The sequence below is a fragment of the Mustela nivalis genome (assembly GCF_964662115.1).
Source record: "Mustela nivalis genome assembly, chromosome: 18".
NCBI classification, from domain to species: Eukaryota; Metazoa; Chordata; class Mammalia; order Carnivora; family Mustelidae; genus Mustela; species Mustela nivalis.
Window position 1 is genome coordinate 9,416,532 of NC_139037.1, and position 21,679 is coordinate 9,438,210.

Consider the following 21,679-nt stretch of genomic DNA (forward strand, 5'->3'; position numbering starts at 1 on the left):
CCCACTTCTTCCATTTTAATAGTGGGGCTGCTTTTCCAACAACTATTTAAGTGGAGTCACCGATGCCAGGCGAGGTTATGCTATGCTGAATACTTTATTTATATATTTTATGTAAACATAATTTGCTTTGTAGGCACAATGTAACAAAAGCTCTAAAGCCACAAATACGTTAGACAATGTTTCAGTTCACTCCAATCAAGTTTAAATGACAGAAAAGCCTTCACAGTTCCTTTAAGGCAAACTGAGACTTTCTTTATACTTCCTTCAGAAAACCAATCACGTGACAGGAAGAAGGTGCTTAAAACGAGAGTGCATTAAACGACTAATTTTGGCATTTTTCTTTCTCCTGTTCCTCATGGCGTAACTGGACCTTGATAGTCAAACTCTAGTTTACTCTTCTGACTTGGTATTCTGAAGAGACAAAAGGGTTTTCTTTAGCCAACTGCCATTATTTGTGATGACTGTATTAATTTTGCTGGTTGAAAAACAGATTTGGGGAAGCATGATTTTTTTTTTAACGCCTCTCCTCTGGACAGAACAAAGGCCTTTTGGATTCCCACTCCCCTCGCAGAGGACAGCCCTGATTTGGCCAATGTCTCTTTGTTACCCCAGCCCTAGAAAATGCCATTTCTGTCCAGCTCACCAAGAGTGTCACTTGGGTAGTGGTTCTTCTTAAAACCTCATTATCAGCTTGGTTAGGGGAGAAATATGACCAATAACACAGTGTTTAGTGAAAGTGTGTGTATGTGGGGTGGGGGGGGGTGATAAACCTCCACATTATCTTTCTGAGTGGCCCAGAAATGAAATATTGGTGAGTCCTGGGGTATGAACACATGATGTGAGTGTCTTCTTCTGAGATACTATCATCTCTCTGCTCAGCAGATGGCAGCACCCTTTTTTGTCCCCATATTTTACACGTACATTCACAATTTATCCCTTCAGATAAATATTTGGCATAAATAAGTCACCAAAACAAGCTTAGGATAGGAAAAAAGAACACGATTAATGAGGTGATATTTGTTACAAAAGGAATTTGGAAATAAAAAGGTAATTGCTGGAATGCATTCCTTCCCATCATTTGGGGAAAGAGTTGGGTCTTCCCTAAGGCTCACTGGTGGAGAGATGGGGCAGTCAGGAGCCCTCCAAGGTCTTCCAGAAGACAAATGACGGAGGAGGGTGCTGATCACGTGGGCTCCTTGGGTCTCCAGCTTGGTTTGTGAGTGAAAGAGTCACCCTTTGAGCCAAAGTTAGAGGAGGGAATAAGGACCCCCTTGTGGAGACATTGAGCCTCTCTCTCTTCCTTCAGGGAACTGTTCACCTCAAGACATGTGGTGCAGCGGGGTATGGGGTTTCTTAAGTTTAGGAGCTGGAAAATTAGACAGTGGTATATAATCAAGTAGTTTGGTCCCTGAATTCCAAAAAGCAGGGGCTTCCAAAGAGCCTGCACCATAATTTTATATTTTAGAGGAGAGGAACTGCACATTTGGCATCAGATACTGAACATCAGCTGATTGTATCGCTAGAGTTTGTTACATGTCAGAACATGCTTTGGCAAGAAAAGAGATACTCATTGATTTTTTTTTTTTCCTAATATGGTCTACAAGGGAGGTCTTCCTTGGGGGATCCTCGGCCAAGGCAGCTGTTAACTACCTGGAATTGAAAGAGCGAAATCGGTAACGCCCATGGGAGTGTGCAAACGCAGGCAGATCTCAGTAATGACTTCTGAAATAGTCCCACATATGTTGAGTTTTCTTGAAATTAATAGAAAACATATATGGTGGGCAGGGAGGAGGATTTTGCTCATGAGACCTGGTTTCAGAGGAGACGTCTCTGTGGCCGATACTCTCAGACTCATGCTGTTTGTTGACCCATCTTCTGTCCTGAAAAATCCACATCTACTTTCCTGTGTTGATGGTTAAAAACCCACGAATGGATCAAGCATCAGCGTCTGAGAGGAGAGTGGTTCAACCTTTTTGACCAATAAATAACTGAATGGATACAAGGAAGCTGATTCCTAAATGGCGAGAGGGAAAGTACTATTTGGAGAGATCCTAAACATATAGGCTCATAAAAGCACCTCCTGGCCTACCCTCCTTCTGCCGGCCGCATTGGCAAGTGCCCTTGTCAGAATCATGGGTGCCTGGCAGCAAAAAGTGTCATTGGCCTGAAGAATTCTAGGATCTGGACAGTGCTTTTATGATAACACCTTTCAATCCAAACTTGTCTTTGCCCATGTCTGGTCTCGTAGGCATTGGGCCTGTGGGCTCGTATTAATTTGCAAGGCTGTTCTAGAACTGTCAAGAAGGACCCAAAGATGGATGGTTTTGAAGTAGGGGAGAGGGGAGAGTGTAATACACATATGGGGGAGGGACATAATACTGCACGGGATGGGCTTGGCACTTAATTTCAGAAACAACAGTGATCAACAGCTTTTAGCTCAGCTGACTGCAGACAAACACAACACACAGTGGACTACAGCATTTGTTCACTGGGGCACAGAAGAGCTTTCTCGACCGGCTCCTCTTGTTCCAAACCATCCTTCACATTCTCCTGCCTGGGTCCTGGGTTACTGGATAAAGGGCATCCGCTCCTTGTTCTCACTGTCCCCCTCGTGGTCCTCCTCCTCTTCTCCTGCCTCGCTGGTCTCTGTGCTGTCGTTGGCCATCTGCAAGTCAACAGAGGATGTTTTAGAGGGTCTGCAAGCTGTCTCTTACCTTCTCTGTGCATCTGAGGAAGGCCCCTTGGGAAGGACTTCTTTGAGGGCTGAGTTAGGGTCGCTTTCTTCCCCAGGAAGGCAGTGTGGTACTGGCTGTCTGATGTTGGGTGTCCTAAGAAGCAGACTCTTGAGATAAGGATTTGAGTGCAAATATTTGGAATTTGGGAGATGATTCCAGAAAGCACAGGTAAGGAAAGAGGAGATGAGGCAGAAAAGGCAGGGAAGTCGGCACAGGGCGTGTTAGTAAGTAGGCTCCTACTGTGGGCAGCTGGGGCTCAGTCGTGCTGGGGACCACTGGGAGTCAGTGAGGGACACATCTCACAGTTATTCCACATGAGGGGTAAGAAGCCAGGGAATGGCCACAGTGGGTTATCTCCCCAACATCCCTGGCCAGTTGTGTACATACTGTGCAAACAGGTTCCTGTGGCTGGAGGCTCTCAGAGGGGTCAGGTGCTGGGGGCATGGGGACACTCATAGCATCCACAGCTCAGACTGGCCGGGGTTCAACTCCCGATGCTGTTACTTCCCAACAGCCAGGACAACTAACAGCCATGTGTACCTACTTTGTTGTCTACATCCCCACTATTGGAATGTCTTTTCTGTGAAGATGTGTACTTTGGTTCTAGCCAAAGCCTCATAAGAGCCCTCCTGAGATTGCGGAACAAGGACCACCACATATGCCAAGGCAGGCCCTGAGCTCTTACACTCAGAGTTGGGCTTTTCAACTCCTGCTCTGCTCACAGACCCCCATGGTCAAAGAAATCTTCATAGAGCTTCTTGAGGGCCCAAGAGGACCTCATGTGTTATGGAGACAGGCAGAAAGCTGCTGCCAACTGTCCTGCTTAAAAGCAACAAACTCTCCAGGATGGCTCTAGATCTCCTCTACTGGTAGGGTAAAATAGATCTGGTCAATGTGTTTTAAGAATGTAGGTGTACAGAAAACCTGAGGCCCAGCCCCTTTCTCCCTGGTTTCAACCCCTCATCTGCCTTCAAACATTTGCTGGCAGAGTCCTGGGACTTAGGAAGCACTTAATAAACAAAGTACCTATTGTTATCAGTCACTTGCATTTTGTAAAATGCCCTCTCCTGAAGTCATCCTTTATTGAGTGAAATGACTATCATCCTGAACTACATTAAGGTTACAAAACCCAAGGAAACACTTAAACAAAACAAAACAAAAAGGAAACACACACGCACACACACACACACACACACACAGAGTAAAACATGTAAAGATTTTAGTTCTTTCTCTTTTACAAATGCCTCATGCAGGTTTAAAACGAGACAGGTGAGAAAGCAAACAAATTTAAAAACCCTTCTTAAGTATTTTCTTCGTTAAACCTTCCCTAGAACTTAGTATGAACCAGCCAATGCCTTATTTGTATCACTCCACCTGACTTGTGAGAACTGATTGATCTCCACTTAATGCAGATACTGAAGATGGAGCGGTGGAATAATTGCCCAGGGTCTCACACAGGAGATCAGAACCAGGTTTCAAAGCCACGTGGTCCGATGGCACTCGGTGTGTTGACCACCACACTACATTGCCCGCCACTTACAAGTGGCCCTTGCAAGAGGGCTAGGGTGGGAGCATGATGGGCTTCTCTCCTGGTGGGATCCCTGGATGTGAGGGTGTCATCCTGACGAAAGGAAGCGAAATCAGTGCAATCATCAGGAGGCATCTCAGAGGCAGGTGGCGTCCTTCTGTTGAATATGTGAATGTGAATGTATTCGATTTACCAGGAATCCCTCCCACTTACGGCAGCCAAGAGACAGCACTTGCAGTAGACACAGATCCGTCCTGTCCTTTCCTGACTGTCCTCAGATTGCTCTTGAAACGCTCTCACTGGAGCATCTTCCTTTCTGTGTTAGCCTGTGACCCAGTTCTGGGACTCATCGCTCATTTGCACGATCATCTGATTACGCTGGTCTGCCGCAAGCCAGAACTGCTTGCATTTCCCCCTACCTGACCTGTGCCAGCACCCAATAGGCCCTTTTGTGTTGAACTGAGCGGACCGTCTGCTTTTGACTCACCAGTGGAGTCGGGGTCTTCTCTACATCGAGAATTAATTTGCCGATGTTCCCCCGGTCGTGGATCCGTTGCATGGCTTCCTTCACCTGAGAGGAGAAAAAGTGATGGTTGGGGGAGAAATCGCCCAGGTGGAAAAGCCAAACCATTCGCTGCCCACGTGGGGGCGCTGTGGTTCAAGGTTAGCCGCTAAGCCAGCGATGGTTTGGAACAGTGGGTGCAAATAGGAGCTTGTGCAAGCAACTTGGTCTTCTGGGTCTAAGGAATGAAAGTGATAGTTCCTGCAGTAAGACGAAATTTTCTTAAAAAACAAAAGTTGGGGTGGGGTGGGGTGGGATGGGGTGGATGGGGAGGAGAGTACCGCGAAGTTCTAAGAGACACAGGGCACATCAGCCAGAGTAAATTTTGACCGGTAAAATTATTTTTTTTCAGAGTCAGTTGTGCCCTGCTTACCAAAATGGTACATAACTCTGATTCATAGTTTAACCAAAATGGCCCATTGCCTAGGCTAACCGATACTCAGGAAAGTTCCCTTTGGTTATTCCTGGTTATTGGCTGGAAATTTTGTTTCCACCGAAGTAGAGATTACTCCAGAATAGTATTCTCCCCAGAGAAGAAGCCCTAGTTTTCCTTTAAATGATAGGGGCTTGTCAGATCAAGTCCCTCTAAAAAAGGCAGGCGTGTGCCTTCATCAGATTTGCACTTGAGCATTTCATTCTGTGGCTGTGCAGAGAATGAGCTGTCGGGGCTGCTCTGAGGATAAAATGAGACAAGGAGAGGGTACTACTACCCAACACTTGGCATGAATAGGTCCTCCACATCTCTTAGTGACATCTAAATGGAAATACATCTCTTAATTTAAAAAAAAAGTTACAAGAGACCTACCCTAAATACTTTTCCTAAAGTCTCAGATTTTTAAATATTTTTGTTCACTCATTTAGTCTACAAAATATTCATCAAATGTTCTTGTAGGCTAGACACCATGGCTTTTGTTTGTTTGTTTTTGTTTTGTTCTAAGTAAGCTAGGATGTCTGTCTTAGAGGAATTCAGTCTGGGGCTGATGGAGTAGTGTTTGCTTCAAAAAACCAAAGCTCTCTTCTCATTTGGATAAAAACTTGACAGAGCCATTAAAATGTGCATACTCTAATTGCTTTTCTGGGACTTATCCTAAAGACATAATCCAAATTGTGGGGTTGGGGGGACTTGCCACACGAACAATATTCAATCATAGCTTTGCTTTTAATGGCAAAACACTGAAGCAACTTGTATATCAAAGAATAAGGGAATGGTTAAGTAAACCACGGCTCTTACATTTGTCGATGGAATAGAAATATTATGTCGCTATTAAGCTCCTAATTATTGAAGAACATACAGCAGGATTAAAAGCCTTCATAATATTGCTAACTGAGAAAACTGAGATGCATGATTTTATTTACATCCCCATAATACCATGGACATCCTAAAGTATCTAGAAAGGGATTTGGATATATGATAAAACATTAGGTAGGGGAAATTAGTGCCTTTTAACTCCAAACATTGCTATTTGATTATGAAATTCAAATCAGTATTTAATATAAGTTAAATGCATCTTTAAATGTATAGTCTTTGGAAAACCTAGCATTGGTTAGCATCAGCTTCTTTTATAGACTGTTAGTCTTTAATAGACTGTTAAACTTCCTGACCCTAATACATACGCCAATATATTTCTTTTATTTCCGTGATGAACACTGCTTTTCAAAATGCTGTCACGTCTGGTCATAACAACTGTTTACTGAGAATGTTTCGATATCACGGCAGACAGCTTCCGAAATGGCTCCCAACCGTCCTTGCCTCCTGACACTTAACAGCCATGTAATAATCTGCTTCCCTTGAATGTGGGCTGGACTCCTAACTTGCTTCTGACCAGCAGAATATAGCAAAAGCGATGGGATGTCACCTCTAAGACTAGGTAATAAAAGACGGATTTCTGTCTGGTAGTCTCTCTCTCTGACTCTTCTTGCCTTCTTCCTCCGATGACACAAACTGCCGTGTTGGAGCTGCCCTACAGAGAGGACCGCATGGCAAGAAACTGAGGGAGACCTCCCCCCCAAGCCAGTGAGGAACCAATACGCTTAGTCCAAAAGCCCAGAGGAGCTAGATCCTGCCAGCAACCAATGGGAGAGCTCAGAAGCAGATCCTTCCCCAGTTATGCCTGGAAATGAGACTGTATCCCTAGCTGACACCTTGTTTGAAGGCTTGGGAGATCCTAAGCTGAAGGAACTAGCTAAACCATGCCCAGATTCCTCACCCACATAAAGTGTGATCAGAAGTGTTGTTTTAAGCCTCTACGTTTTGGGGGTAATTTGTTGTGCTGCAGAAGATAAGTAGCCTTCTTATTTTCCCTACATAATTCTTTCCTTGCAAGATCTATATTACACCCATTTTACAGGTAAGTACCTTGAGGCTCAAAGATATAAACAATTCGTCCAAAGATGAAATGGCTATCGGTGCCAGAATCGTGCCTTAAACTCAGGTTTGTCAGACTTCAAAACCGATGCTTTTTCCAGTTCACCCAGACTGTGTTTCATCTGATTCTCAAAGGCAGAGGAAGGTGGTAGGTAATGTCTCACATAATGACTTCCCAGAATTCAGTTGTGGATTACCCTGGCAAGTCATTAAGCACCTGGCAACTCCTTGGAGATTCAGAACAATTTTTGTGCTGCTTTTCCAATAAGACAGAGCCCACGGAAACTGAAAAGCTGTTTTCCTACCAGTTAAAGCTTATTGTGATGTTAGAAAAAAAGCCCCCTGAAGGGCTGGCTCTAATCTGCATATTTTGGGGACCTTTCTTTCTTCCTTCCTTTCTTTCTTTCTTCCTTTCTTTCTTTCTTTCTTTCTTTCTTTCTTTCTTTCTTTCTTTCTTTTTTTCTTTTCTTCCTTTTTCTTAAGGTTTCGTTTATTTATTTGAGAGAGAGAGAGAGAGCGCGAGCACCCAAGTGGGAGGGGCAGAGGGGGCCCGGGAGAGAGAGCCTCTCCGGCAGACCCCGCACTGGGAGTGGAGCGGACGTGGGGCTCAGTCCCAGGACCCTGAGATCATGACCTGAGCCGATACCAAGAGTCAGACACTTAACCAGCTGTGCTACCTAGGGGGCCCTGCGAAATGAACTGGTTCCTTGAAATTTCTTCTGTGGGGGATAGAGAAAGGGTTAGGAGTCTTCCTAAGAGGTGACTGAAGTGGTCTGATCCCCAGCCATGCTGTCTGCGTTGACATCCTCTTACGCTGCTCTTAGCGTGTGAAAGAGTCCTTTTGATGACAGCTTAGAGGAAAGAAGTACAATCTTTTGAGCAATTCTTTACCAGGCACAGTATGAGGCTTTGCTTAATGTATGAGGTACATAGGTTGCTTTTTATCTGCACACCTCGGGTTCACAGAAGAGAAACCCAAAGGTGAAAATCGAAGGAATCTGCCCCTGGTCACCATCTGAAAGGTGGGTAGAACCACTTGGAATAATCCCATCGCAAGGTAGAGTCTGCAAAAAGAGACCTTGCTCCCAAATTACCAGTTTATAAACTGAGCCATCTCTGTAGGTGACAGTGCCCAAAAGCTGGTGATGGTGACAACCTCCAGAAAGTTGCTTGTTCTCTCTTGGGGCTGGCATTTTTCTAAGATACACTTGTGCTTAAAACCTTTTCCCGTTACACTAGAGAAAAGCCTAGTACACCTGCACAGCCTAATGCAGGAGCCATGAGTCACGGGGGCCACCGGACCTTTGAACAGGGGGCCACCACAGACTTCAGTGTAAACCAGCTGGCCAACTTCAAAGACCTAATAAGACAGACTATGCACTGTCTTGTTCAGAATTGTTGACATGCATTACATATTGCAAGGATAGCATGAGAGATATTCTGGGTTAAGTAAAACATATCACTAAAGTGAAAAGCAAAACTGTGAGGCCATTACTTTTTATCATAATTTTACTCTTACTTTTCTGAATGTGATTACAACAAAACTGAAAAATTCGTGCGTGGCTCCTATTGGACTTCTGCTGGACAGCACTGGACTTGATCTTCCGGAGCTAACGTCGGTCGCTCTTTCTCGTTTCACTGATTTCTCGTATACCTCCCCCTCTCCGGCCGCTGGAGACTTACCTGAAGCTCCCTGGGCTTCTCAGTGGTGTCCCTTTCTATGAATTGGGCTCCTTCCTGGAGTGCGCTGGTCCTGGAGCTAGCTCACATTTGTCCGGTGGCCGGTTTAGATGCGGACCGTTGGAAGCTGCTCTGCCTCCCCCACCCCCGCCCCTCGCAGTTCAGGTCAAATCTCCTTTGGGCTCCCTTGCCACCTTGGGCCAGCTAGTAATGTCACCCTTACCCCAGTTTGGAACTTAGCCCCTCTTCTCTACAGTACAACTCTCTAGACCAGCGTCATGCAGTAGAAATAGGAAGTGAGCTACAGAGGTTCTAAAATTTCTCCAGTTACGCCCGTTAACAAATGTAAAAAGAAACTGGTTAAGTTAATTTTAATAATATATTTTCTTTAACTAAATCAATCCAAAATATTATCACTTCAATATACACTCAATATAATAAAGTCTTAATGAGATATTTTATATCCCTTTTTCCTCCTTTTTGTTTTTAAAAATTTTTAAATATTTTATTTATTTATTTGACAGAGAGAGAGAGATCACAAGTAGGCAGAGAGGCAGGCAGAGGGGGTGGGGGAAGCAGGCTCCCCGATGAGCAGGGAGTCCGATGTGAGGCTCGATCCCAGGACCCTGAGATCACGACCTGAGCCGAAGGCAGAGGCTTAACCCACGGAGCCACCCAGGCACCGCTTTTTTCCCCTTTTGTACAATGTGTTTGGAATCCAGGGGATACTTGACACTTACAACATGTTTCAATTCAGATGAGCCACTCTTCAAGTGCCCAGCGGCTGCCCGTGGCTTACGTTGGCCATACTGGAGAGCGCAGCTCCAGATGGTTGGACAGTGGCACCAACCTCAGGGACCCCAGTGCATGGGACTATCATATGACAGCCTCTGGAATGAATGAATGAATGAATGAGCAAGTGGGTATGTGGAGAGAGTGAGAGCCTCTCACAAGAGCCACACAAGAGGTTTCTCTTTCATCTGGCCCTCATCCCAGAGCCCCTGGCCCAGGCAGCTGCCTCTTGGTGGCCTGCTCAGTGCTGTCTGGGTGGCCTAGTGGAGTCTGTTTGTCATCAGGGCCATGGTCCCGCGCATCCAGTCTGAGATGCGACTGCCAGCTGTGCAGCGGGCCAGATTTGGTGTTGGCAGCTGGATTTCCCAGGGCTAGGGATCCTGCTGGTGTCCCATCCAGACAGTGGGAGGAAATTTGAGTCACATCATTAAAACATCTCACGATGCCAGGATCCTGAGCACAGAGGCTGCCTGAGTGCTTTCTGATACTTCCTGTCCTTGGGAGGCTACCTTGGTGCCATCCGAAGTGGATGGTGGGAGCAGGCAGTGAGATCACCACCAGGCTCCGCTCTGACTCATCGGGTCATTCCGGCAGCTGCTTCATCTCTGCTCCTCACCTTCTTAATACGTTCAACAAAAACGGCTCTTCATCCATCATGCAGTCACTCACTCAAACAATGCCAAAGCCCCGTTCAGGAGCTGTGTATCACGGATGAAACAGATATGCTCTCTCTGTCCTGACGTCCTCACAGTTTTGCTTATTAAATAGGTTAATCGTAGTAAAAAGAATCTCACAATTAAAAAAATGTGTTCTTGATCTGTTTATTTAGCCCCTGTGGATCGCAACCCATCCGAATTGATCCTGTACCATTGGTTTCTGCTCCAACAAAGTCCGCTGGCATTCAAGATGGCATTCGAGCACGATCTACGGGAAAGTGAACGGGGTCAGACCATGTTTGCTTGGAGCAGTAGTTTCGGTCATGCTTATTTCTGTCTGCAGTGGAACTAAGAGAGGAGAGGCAGGGTTTCTGGAAGGCTGGGAAGACAATGTTGAGTGAACACCTACAAGATCCCCTGCCCTCATGAAGTGTATGGTCTTGTGGGAGACACAGACAGTCAGAGAATGACTCGAATAAATGTAAGATTGCCGCTTGATAATTTTAAGATGCTGTTACGAGAGTGTGAATAGGGGATTTGATCTGGTAAGGAAGGTCAGGTAGAGTGTCCCTGAGGTGGTAATTGAGCTGGGATGTTAAAGGATGAGTAGGGAGTAACTAAGACAAAAAAGAGGAGGGACCGTTCCAAGCAGAAGGGGCGGAATGGGAAAAGAGAGACTGAGAAGAGACCAGGGGGCGACAAAGAGCAAACCCGAATGTGGGGCAAGATGCGGGCAAGCGTGGCTGGGGCCTACGGTGCTATTTCCCAAAGAGTTTGCAAGGATGCAGGGGCCACACGGACCATACAAATCTAGACTGTCTTTCCACCTCCAGTTGCCTTCTAACTGGGTAGGCCATTTTTTTTCACACTTGAGTAATGAAAGTTAACAATGCTCAATCTTTGTTGGGATCTCATTTAATGTTTCATGGTCTTCAATTTCCTTTTGAATGGTGTGAAAGGCACAAAGTCATTAGGGTACAAATGACACCACTTAATAATCAAAGCATTTGGCTTGTGCCATGAATAATAATAAGCCCAGCCACCTAAAATAGGGAAAAAAATTAAGATGGGTTATTCCATGGATCACTGTGCCTATTAGGTGATAAATTAAAAGGTTTGAAAAGGAAGAAATGAGTAATACTATAATTAAGAAGCACATCTACCAATGTCATCTGGGGAAGATCACTCCCATTAACAACAGCCATCTTTGGGATGACTTAAAATACACAGTGGGTGTTGAAAAGTAACACATTCATTGCAAGTGGACTTGAAATCTGGAATTTCTGTGTTTTGTCAAGTAGCTCCAGGAGTCTATAAAGTGAGCAAGCCCCCAGATTTTGACCTAGATGGAAGAGTGACCAAAAAAGTAAAATGTCAGGGACCGTGAGTTGACCTACATGAGAAGACAGAAAAATGATTCATTCAGCTGCTCTTTTGGACCAGTTGCGCATGGGGTCTTTGCAACGAAGCAGGGTGTGGGCTAGGCTGGAGAAAAGGAGGTGACAAAGGTACAGAACTGAAGGAGGCACTCACTCGCAGGGTCATTGAAGGAGGCACTCACTCGCAGGGTCATGCAGGTGCTGGGCCGGCACCTGACAGGAAGGCCCTCTTACAGTTTAACCCTTGTCACCTGTATGGCCCCACCCTAGTTCTGGTCCTCAAGGATGGCTGTTATTTTCTTTAAAAAGGGAAACATTAAGTAGCTTTTAGAAGCACGGAAGGGCTTGCGTGCAGGTGTTTGGGGGCATTTTTAGCACCCAAGGGAATTGAAAAGTGTTGATCCCATCATTTAGACATAGCTGTAGTTGAAACAAGGGCTGGGATGCCAAGGGTGCCAAATTCGAGGCGGCCACCAGAGCAGATATGTGTGGGACAAGTTGTCTGGCAATGGTTAATGGCCAGTGCAAGTAACGTTAGTAAGAGAGGTGTTGTGCTTGTATGAGAGGCCCCTGCAAACAAGTGCTCACGTAGAAAGCTGTTTCTCCACCACTTTGACTGAAGGGGGATTTGCTGATGATCCCTCCGCTTCAAGAGAAAGGATAGGGGAGGGCTAGAGGCTCTGGACCTAGCACCGTAGTGGTATGAGAGTCACACCTGTCAGTCCATATCTTGTGTTGGAAGGCAAGGGTCGCCAGGAAAGAACTGGATCTAAAACCAGGTGAACATCAAGGACAAGAGGCAGTCCCTCCATGGGGGGTAGGGATGTTGTTCACTGTCATCACAGCAGCTGACGCAGGACGAGCACTGCGCAGGTGCCGTCACCGAGCAAAGCATCTTACAGGCATGATCTCATTTCACTGCATCAACCCTGTGCAGTAAGTGGGACTTTGTCAGGCAGTCAGTCAGGGGTACCTAAAAATACTCCCCCTTTTCTTCTGGAGTCCGTGTTGCTCATGGAGGACCCCTAAAATCGAGCTTTAGTATGGGAAAGTGGCTTGCACAAGGTGGACCCGTGGGACGTGGAGGAGCCAGGCCTCCAACTGAGCCCTTTGTAACTCCAGCGCCCAGCGCACGGTTGCCAGGTATGCAAGCCTGGGATGAAGTTCGAGACAGGAGGGAACATTCTGGGCCCCGGGTCCCTGCATGTAGGAGCAGTAACACGTTACTTCCTCTCTACTTGGGGATGCACCTTACTGGTTCCCTGGCATGACCCTCATTACCGTCCCTCTTGAAGAGTTGGTCACCGAGGAACGGTTGACATTCTGTGCCAGAGAACTCCCGGTTGTGAGGGGGCTGTCCTGTGTATTGCAAGGTATTCAGCAGCATTGCTGGCTAATACTCAATGCCAGTAGCACTCCCCAGTCTGATAAGTAAAAATGTTTCTAGATATTATCACATGTCCCCTGGGAGGGCAAAATCGCCTCTCGTTGAGACCCTCTCATTGTATTCCGGGAGCGTGTTGCCTAGGGTCCCCTCTGCACCTCTCCCACCTGAGCTCTGTGCCCTCAAGGGCAGGCAGCTGCTATACCTCAGCACGCAAAGGCACTTGCCCACAGGAAACTAAGTTCTGCTCTGGACCTCGGACTAGGCCTGGGAAGAGTGTGTGGTCCACAGCAGGTGCTCAGTGACAGAGGAACACAAGGCGGCTTCTGACCTCAAACAGCTCGTTGGCGGTAGTAGGTTCTCGGAGTGTGGACTGAAGGCTGCCTCCATTGGAATCCCAAAGTGTGGCTTTGGAAGTGCTGTATTGGACTCAGCCTAGACCTGTTTGTGGAGACCGTGGAGATACTCCCCTCTAGGTGATTCAGGACCTCTCAAGTTTGAGACCCTTAAGCTCAGCTGGTTCTTTACTGAACAAAGGCTGACTGCCCACTCTAAATCAGGCCCTGTGCTTGGCTGACTCGGGACAAGGAACAGGAAAGGTGATAAGCTCCTTGCTCAGCTAAGATCCCTCGCAGAGAGTGAGCCTGTGTTCCCCTTTCTCGTATCTGGGAAGAGCCTAGTTAACACGCGGCTTATATATCATTGGGTGTTAGAGTGGCAGAGAGCCACAGCTACAGCCCCTCCCATTCCAGGGCAATGGGGAAGGAATCAGTTGTCAGCTTTGGTTCTGCACCCTTGTGGGGACATTAAACAACCTCAAGAAACCTTCAGGATATTCTTTTACAGTGAATTAAACCCATTCACTGGCTCTGTGTGGCCCCTCAAAGGACCCAGCAGCCGAGTTTCTTGTGCTTGTGGTGGAGGGAATGATCTGTGTGGTGGTGGGGTCATAGGATACGTGTGCATCAGTTAGAATCAGTGGGTTATTAACAGCCCACAACCTACAGTCACAATGAGCCAGATCTTACTGGGACATGAGCAGAAAAATCAGAAGCAGAGTTGCAGGCTGGAAATGCAGGAGGAAGGCTTGTTTCTTTTTGAAGGAGCGTAGGCTCTAGCGTGACCCAATGGCTAGTAGAGATGTATGTCCTTGAACTAAGATATGCAAATCAGTGCTCTGCACAGTGAAAACAAATGTCCGGAAATAAAATTGCATTTCGCTATAACTACAACCAAGTAAATAATGGCTTGCTTATAGATAGGAATCTGGTAATAACGCCTTGAAAAAAAAAATCACACCGAGTCTTCAGCTAAACTATTCATTCTTTTCATTAAAAAAAAGTAATGAACACACGGTAATGTCTGAGTAATAGTTGTGTAGGCCTGCAGAAACAAAGTACACCAAGCTAGGTGGCTTGAAACAACAACAATTTCTCAGACAGCTCTGGAGGTTACAAGTCCAAAATCAAGGACTAATTGATTATTAGCTGCCATAATTTATAAGGAGACACGTCCCTTCATCCATTATTGAATTACCAGTGATAAACAATTCAAATAGGAAAGGCAGGAGAAATAATTTATTTTTTTCCTTATGTTTACTGATAGCAACAGCTTTTCAAAAGAAGCAAAATGAAAAGCAGAATAAAGCTGCATGAGTAAATCAGGCACTACTTCAGTAGCTAATAGTCCTTATTTGATATTTAAAGGCAGGAAACTGGAGAAAAATGTTCATCAGGAGTAGGATAGGAGAACTACAGGATATCTCTGTATCTTATTGACATGATAAGGAGAGTAAGTAATTGTATATTCAGTGTGACCACATCTGTGTAAAACACATACTAAAGATAACAATAGGTTATATGAACCCAACAGCTCTGGCTACATCTGGGTGGTAAGGATATGGCTAGTTTTCATTTTCTTCATTATCTCTGTTTCAAATGTTTACTTAATTATTTAAACCACCCTATTGAAGTATAATTGACATGTAAAAGCTGTGTATACATAATCGATGATTACAACTTGATGAGTTCGGGGTAAGTGTGCACCTGTGAAGCCATCACCACCGTCAAAGCCGTAAATATACCCCTACCCTTCACCTCCCAAAGCTTCCACTTGTTCTCGTCATTATAATAATTACGTTGTAGTTATGTTTTATGATAAGAGCACTCAACATAAGATCTACCCCCTTGGCAGATGTTAGGTGTGTAGTACATATAGTGTGTTAGCTGCAGGCCCTGTGCCGTACAGTAGATCTCCAGATCTTACCCATCTGGTGAAACTGAACTTGGTACCCTCTGGCTCTTGCCTCCCCAGTCCTCCCTCCCCTGGCCTCTGGCAACCGCTCTCCGATTCTCTGCTTCTCTAAGTGTGGCTAGTTTCGAATCCACATAGAAGTGAGATTTTATTTTTTTCTGTGTTTTATAAAAATGTCCACAATGAGCATGTGTTCATTGTAGCATAAGTTTTAAAAGTAATAGTGAGTATACCCGCTAGGTCCACCTGTGTTGTTGCAAATTTGTCAAGATCTCATTTTTTTATGACTGAGTAATAACATATAAATATATGTAAATATTATATACATACATATATATGTATTTCTCACATCCTCTTTATTCATTCATCTGTGGATGGACACGGACTTGCTTCCATATCTTGGCTATCGCAAATAATGCTACAACAAACACAGGGGGTGCATCCATCTTTTTGAATTAGCCTTTTCATTTTCTTTGAGTAAATACCCTGTAGTGGAATTACTGGATCATAAGGCAGTTCTTTTTTTTTTTTTTTTAAAGATTTTATTTATTTATTGAGAGAGAGACAGTGAGAGAGAGCATGAGAGGGAGAAAGTCAGAGGGAGAAGCAGACTCTCCAAGGAGCAGGGAGCCTGATGTGGGACTCGATCCCAGGACTCTGGGATCATGACCTGAGCTGAGGGCAGTCACTTAACCAACTGAGCCACCCAGGCGCCCCAAGGCAGTTCTATTTTTAATTTTTGTGAGGAACCCACAGGGTATAATGCTCAGTTAAATCAGTCAGTCGGAGAAAGACAAATACCACATGATTTCGCTCATATGTGGAATTTAAGAAACAAAACAAAAAGGACAACCAAAAACCCAGACTCTGGACTGCAGAGGAGAAGCCTGTGGTTACCAGAGGGTTGGACGGTGATGGAGTGGGGAAAACGGGTGGTGGGTGGTGGGGATGAAGAGTGCCCTTATCTCGATGAGCACCGAGAAGTGCATAGACCCGCGGAATCATTACATTGGGCACTCGAAACATACATAACACTGTATGTTAATTATATGTAGTAAAAAATAAAAGAAATAATGCAACTTAAAAAAATAAAAGTGATGGCGAGGAAAGCAGCAGATGACCTTTGATCATCCCAGTAGTGAATGGAGGTTACAGAACAGGGGTATTTCATGGGGTATTTATTTCCTGGAGATGCACAAGTGACTCCAAAGTAAACGAGCCAGGAGCCACACAGGAGAGCCACGTGTTAGCACAATCAGTGTCTCCTTGAGGATGCCGCATCACAGGACGCCCCGTCAGCATCAGACGCTGTCCCACACGTGCTGCCCAAGAGGAGACTTAGGACCTCCCCGCCCCTGACTCTCTCCAGGCCACCAGAATCTCGACTTAGACCCTGCCCTGTGCAGCCCAGCAGCATGAGGTCTTCGCTCCCACCTCCTGGTGTGTGTGGTCTCCCCATCTCAATCGCCCCATCCGGGAGGATGATTTTCCCAGCCTCCTATTTGGTCCCAGGCGCCAGGTTTTCCACCTGGTCTGCCTCGTTCTGCTGCCAGAGGCACGGTTACTGATGGGCACTGTCATTTGTCTTTCGTGCCCCAGATGCTGGGACTGCGCCATAAATTGGTATGTGATGACAGTGATGCTAATAGTAATTTTTGATGGCCAAGACTGACCCCTTCACACAGGACCTAGGCAAAGGCTAAGCATCAAGTGTTTTTCATGGAATATTCCATTTGCTCCTATGATGGGTGTACCATAATTATTCTTATTTTGCATACACAGAAAGTGAGGATCGGGGAGGTTAATTAACCTGCCTAAGGTCACAGACACAGTGGATGGCAGAGCTAGGATTTTTAACCTGGACTGTTGATGAAATCCAGACAGATGAAACTCTTATGTCTGGGGCTGCTGCAGACACTCCCGACAAATAGCGGGGGTGTGGGGGCGAGTGGGCAAGAAAGAAAACAAAAGTGACCAAACATTAATCATTGTGGGAGCCGGGTTGACAGGTATGTGGGTTGGGGAGGGCGGTCATTATTCTCTCACTACTTTTGAATATGTTTGGAATTTGCCAAAAAGCTTATAAAACATGAACGTTGAGCTTTGCTCCCCGAACAACCACCATGACAACAGCTGTAGTACCCAAATGCCCAACCGTTACCCTATCATTGGGAACCCATATATCATATATATACCCAATATATCATCAGTGTATCATTATATATCATTCTGTTTGATGATGATGATGATGATGATGATGATGATGATGATGATGATGTTATAATTGAGGGCTTTTTGAAACTTGGTGCTAGAGAAGCTGGAGGTGTTATTTTCATCTCCCCAGATAAAAGAATGTACCCTTTCAACCAAATAGCCCAGCTCTGAGAAGGTAATAACTTCCAGTATCGACCCCGTGCCAGGCTGCTTTCAGGGGGACGAACGCACGCAGCCCCTGCCGTAGACAAGCCCAGGGCTGCCGAGCGGGGAGGCCACCGGAACGCTCAATTCCAGTAAAGCGTGGGAAGAGCTATGTTGGAGGGATGAATGAAGAGGCGGTCGAGCCAGGAGAGGAAATGACTCAATTTAGAGAAAAAATGGCATTTGTGCTGGGTTTCTGAGGATAGGAAGGCATCTTCCGGGAAGAGGAAATGCTTGTACTTGAGGCAAGAACAGAGTCGTGGAGGAGGATTTACGGCTCATTCAGGGAACTGAGCCTTAGTGAGGGGGGACGCTGTGTGCTGCGTTTTGATGGTTGGGCTCTTCTGGGGGGACAGGGAGTGGGAGGGGCCTTCACCCGGACACAGCCGGAGGTGCACCCTGGCCAGTGGGCCCTGGACAGGGAGGGACGGGAAACCAGTGAGATCTGGAAATTAGGGATGCTGGTGAGGTAGAACAGACAAGATGCAGTGGGATATGCTGTTAAATCCCACTTCGCCTTGAAGACCGTTTCAGGCTGTTTGTAGAAGCCATATAATTCCCCAAAGGATAGAAAGGTCCTCTAAAATGACCTATGTTTTGAAAGATTCTCCATCAAGCAGAGATGAGATCTGAGGTAATTTGATTTATCTTCATCCATTTTAATTAGCTTTGCAAACAGATGACCTTGCTAGCCCTGGAACCTTCCTTATGTCAGAGTCTGTGTGACGCTAAAGTCTAATTTCTAATTACCTGTGCCCATTTGCCAAGGCTCGGAGGGGCACGCGGGGGTGGGGTGGGGAGCTAGCATCTTCTTTCTTGCATCTTTCTTGCTTGTCTGTCAGCTGAGTTTTTTTTCCTCCTAAGCACTAGGGAATAGCTATTAGCCTCAAGATGAGGTTGCCATGGCAACGAGACAGCAAACAGAGTCAATGTGGAGTGGGAGGTAGGAAGATGAGGGAGGTGTGGTCCAGCAACCTCCCATTCCTACTCAGGGACCCCCTACCTCAGCCAACTTTTTGGCCAGTAGGGGATGGAGTGGCTGAGTCCCTCTTGCTCTGAAGTGGGGTTCACTGATTAGGCAGTCAGACTGGACTGTTCTCTGAGGGATGGCTTTTGGGCAAGAGTTGGATCTTCTGGGTTCTCTGGGGGAACAGTAGATGTGGGAAAGTCCCCACAACAGACAAAGGGTTTGGTAGAAGTTTAAGAGGCAGATGGCAATTCACCCACACTAATAAGAAACTGAGGTCAAGTAGTGTAGGAAATGTTTGTAGAGTTTTTTTTTAAGATTTTATTTATTTATTTGATAGACAGAGATCACAAGTAGAGATCATAGAGTTCACAGAGAGAGAGGGGGGAGGAATCAGGCTCCCTGCTGAGCAGAAAGCCCATGTGGGGCTCGATCCCAGGACCCTGGGATCATAACCGAGCCGAAGGCAAAGACTTTAACCTACTGAGCCACCCAGGCGCCCCAAAATGTTTGTAGATTCTTTAAAAGGTCTTCAAAAATTACCTTGCAAAGCCTTTAAATTTCTCCAATTTAGTAATTCCACTTTTGGGAATATAGCCCAAGGAAATAATCCTACAAATGGAATAATAATAGGAAAAAAATTATACTCAAAATGTTCGTTCCAGCTATAACAAAAAGGTTAAAATCTAGATGTCCAGGAATGGGGAAACAGTTGAGTAAACTCTGACATAGTGATTTGTTGGCATATTATGTGGCCATGGTAATCTGACGTGCTTAGTGAGAGTCTCTGAGAGGGGGGAAGAAAGCAATCTGCCAGGTTTGTTTGGCAGCATGATTGTAATTTTCTAAAAAGTGTCAAACCCTTGAATCAAAGAAAAGAAAAACCAACCCCCCAATATAAAAATACTGGAAGAAAAAAAGCAACAAAGTCCAACTGACCCTTGAAAAACACCACAGTTAGAACACCAACCCCAGCCCCCAAACCCCAAAGACAGTTGAAAATCCATGTCTGACTCCGGACTCCCCCAGAACTTTACTGCTAATCACCTACTGATGACTGAAAGCCTAACCAGTACCATAAACAGTCAGTTACCACATATTCTGTACGTTATATGTTCCATCTACTGTGTTCTTACAAAGGAGTTAGCTGAAGAAATGTCATTAAGAAAATCATAAGGGGGGCGCCTGGGTGGCTCAGAGCCTCTGCCTTCCGCTCGGGTCATGATCTCAGGGTCCTGGGATCGAGTCCCGCATCGGGCTCTCTGCTTGGCAGGGAGCCTGCTTTCTCCTCTCTCTCTCTCTACCTGCCTATCTACCTACTTGTGATCTCTCTCTGTCAAATAAATAAATAAAAATCTTAAAAAAAAAAAAAGAAAGAAAATCATAAGGAAGAGAAAAATGCATTTTTAGTCCCGTATTGCAAACAATCCATGTGTAAGTGGACCCACACAGTTCAAACCTATGTTGTTCAAGGGTCGACTGTATGCACAAGGGTTGTTGTTGGGTGATGGGAATATACATGTTTGTCTGTTTGTTTTTTCCTCTTTCTTTAATAGGACATACCTTTAAATGTCTCTGGTGAGTATATGTTATTTTTCCTACTGGAAGAAAATCATTTATTTTTTATTTTTTTAAAGATTTTATTTTTTTATTTGACAGAGAGAGATCACAAGTAGGCAGAGCGGCAGGCAGAGAGAGAGAGGGAAGCAGGCTCCCTGCTGAGCAGAGAGCCCTATGCGGGGCTCGATCCCAGGACCCTGAGATCATGACCCGAACTGAAGGCAGAGGCTTAACCCACCAAGCCACCCAGGCGCCCCAAGAAAATCATTTTTAAAAAGAAAATCATTTTTGAAAGTTCTGTAATCTGGAATCAGCCATGTTTTCAAGTGAATGAGCTGATAATCTTAGTAAGTTCAGGTACCACAGGCCACTTATTATTCTAATTTTCAGGCTCTTTTATTGTTAAAGCAATTCTTGGCACTGTGGGAGCTACAAGACCAGATGATACAACAGTTTTGCCCCATGGATATGAAGGGCTATGTCCCTTCGCTTCTGGATGGTTCTATCACTGAGCACTTTGAATAGACGTTGACTCAACCCAGACAGTGTGTGTGAACACACAGCAGACAGTCCTGTGTACAACGCGGAATCCGTAACTAGCCTCATCGTTTTTGATTACTTGGGATTCCATGCAGGTTTTAAAGAAATTATCCCACGGTTGAAGAAGGCCTGGGAGAGCGTTTAATTTATCTCTGCATGTGTGCAGGTGGAATTACGCAAAACCTCCCCCCATGAAGGTCCCATCTGCCGGGGTTGTTTCTCTTTACCACTGCTCATCAGTCTGCAGAGTCTTGGCACAAAGAGGAGGCAGGCCTACCCCGCCTCTCAGCCACCCACAGCTGTTTAAGTAACTGAAATTAGATCCAGAATAATAATGTGGACAAAAATAGCGATTGGAGCCCCGATGGTGTTAGGCAATATGATAGTAATAGTAGTGATGATAGCAGTTAGGTTTTCCGAGTCCTTACAACATGCCGGCAGTAAGCGGCTTACGTGTTTACAGGCATCATCTCCCTTAATCTTCACATCAATTCTATACATAGCAGGTGCATTATTTCTACTTTCGGAGGAGGGACTAGAGAATCATAGAACTTTATATGCTCAAGGTCACACAGCTGAAAACGGGGAAGAGCTAGGATTTAGAGAAGGGAGCCAGGGTATTTAAAATCTACTCTGTCATCACCGTTATGTCATTTAGTGTTTCTATAAAAAGTCTGAGACGCTTGGGGCATCACCGTAGTTTCTAAGGATGAGAACACTGAAGCCGAGAGACACTGAGTAACTTTTCCAACATGACACAGCTAGCAGGCAGCAGAACTACGATTCAAAACCAGCTGTGTGTGTATGTGACCCCAGAGCTCACTTCTTTCTCCTTCCTACAGCACAGAGGCCCTGTCACT

The 21,679-nt window shown here is 45.5% G+C and overlaps 1 protein-coding gene and 1 long non-coding RNA gene across 3 annotated transcripts in view; one reads left to right on the forward strand and one right to left on the reverse strand.

Moving 5' to 3' along the window:
* The window catches only part of LOC309853714, a 72,306-nt gene extending 61,481 nt beyond the window's left edge, over window positions 1-10,825 (forward strand). For both annotated transcript variants that reach the window (XR_014305889.1, XR_014305890.1), the window contains one exon: window positions 10,492-10,825. This is a non-coding gene — a long non-coding RNA (uncharacterized lncRNA). The remainder of the gene's footprint in view (window positions 1-10,491) is intronic.
* Window positions 76-21,679, reverse strand: part of VAT1L (vesicle amine transport 1 like) — a 135,208-nt gene continuing 113,604 nt past the window's right edge. The window contains exons 8-9 of the mRNA XM_082712103.1: window positions 4,751-4,834; window positions 76-2,665 (exon numbers count right to left, since the gene is read on the reverse strand). Coding sequence (XP_082568229.1) covers window positions 2,567-2,665; window positions 4,751-4,834 — 183 coding nt within the window. The 3' untranslated portion in view covers window positions 76-2,566. The remainder of the gene's footprint in view (window positions 2,666-4,750; window positions 4,835-21,679) is intronic.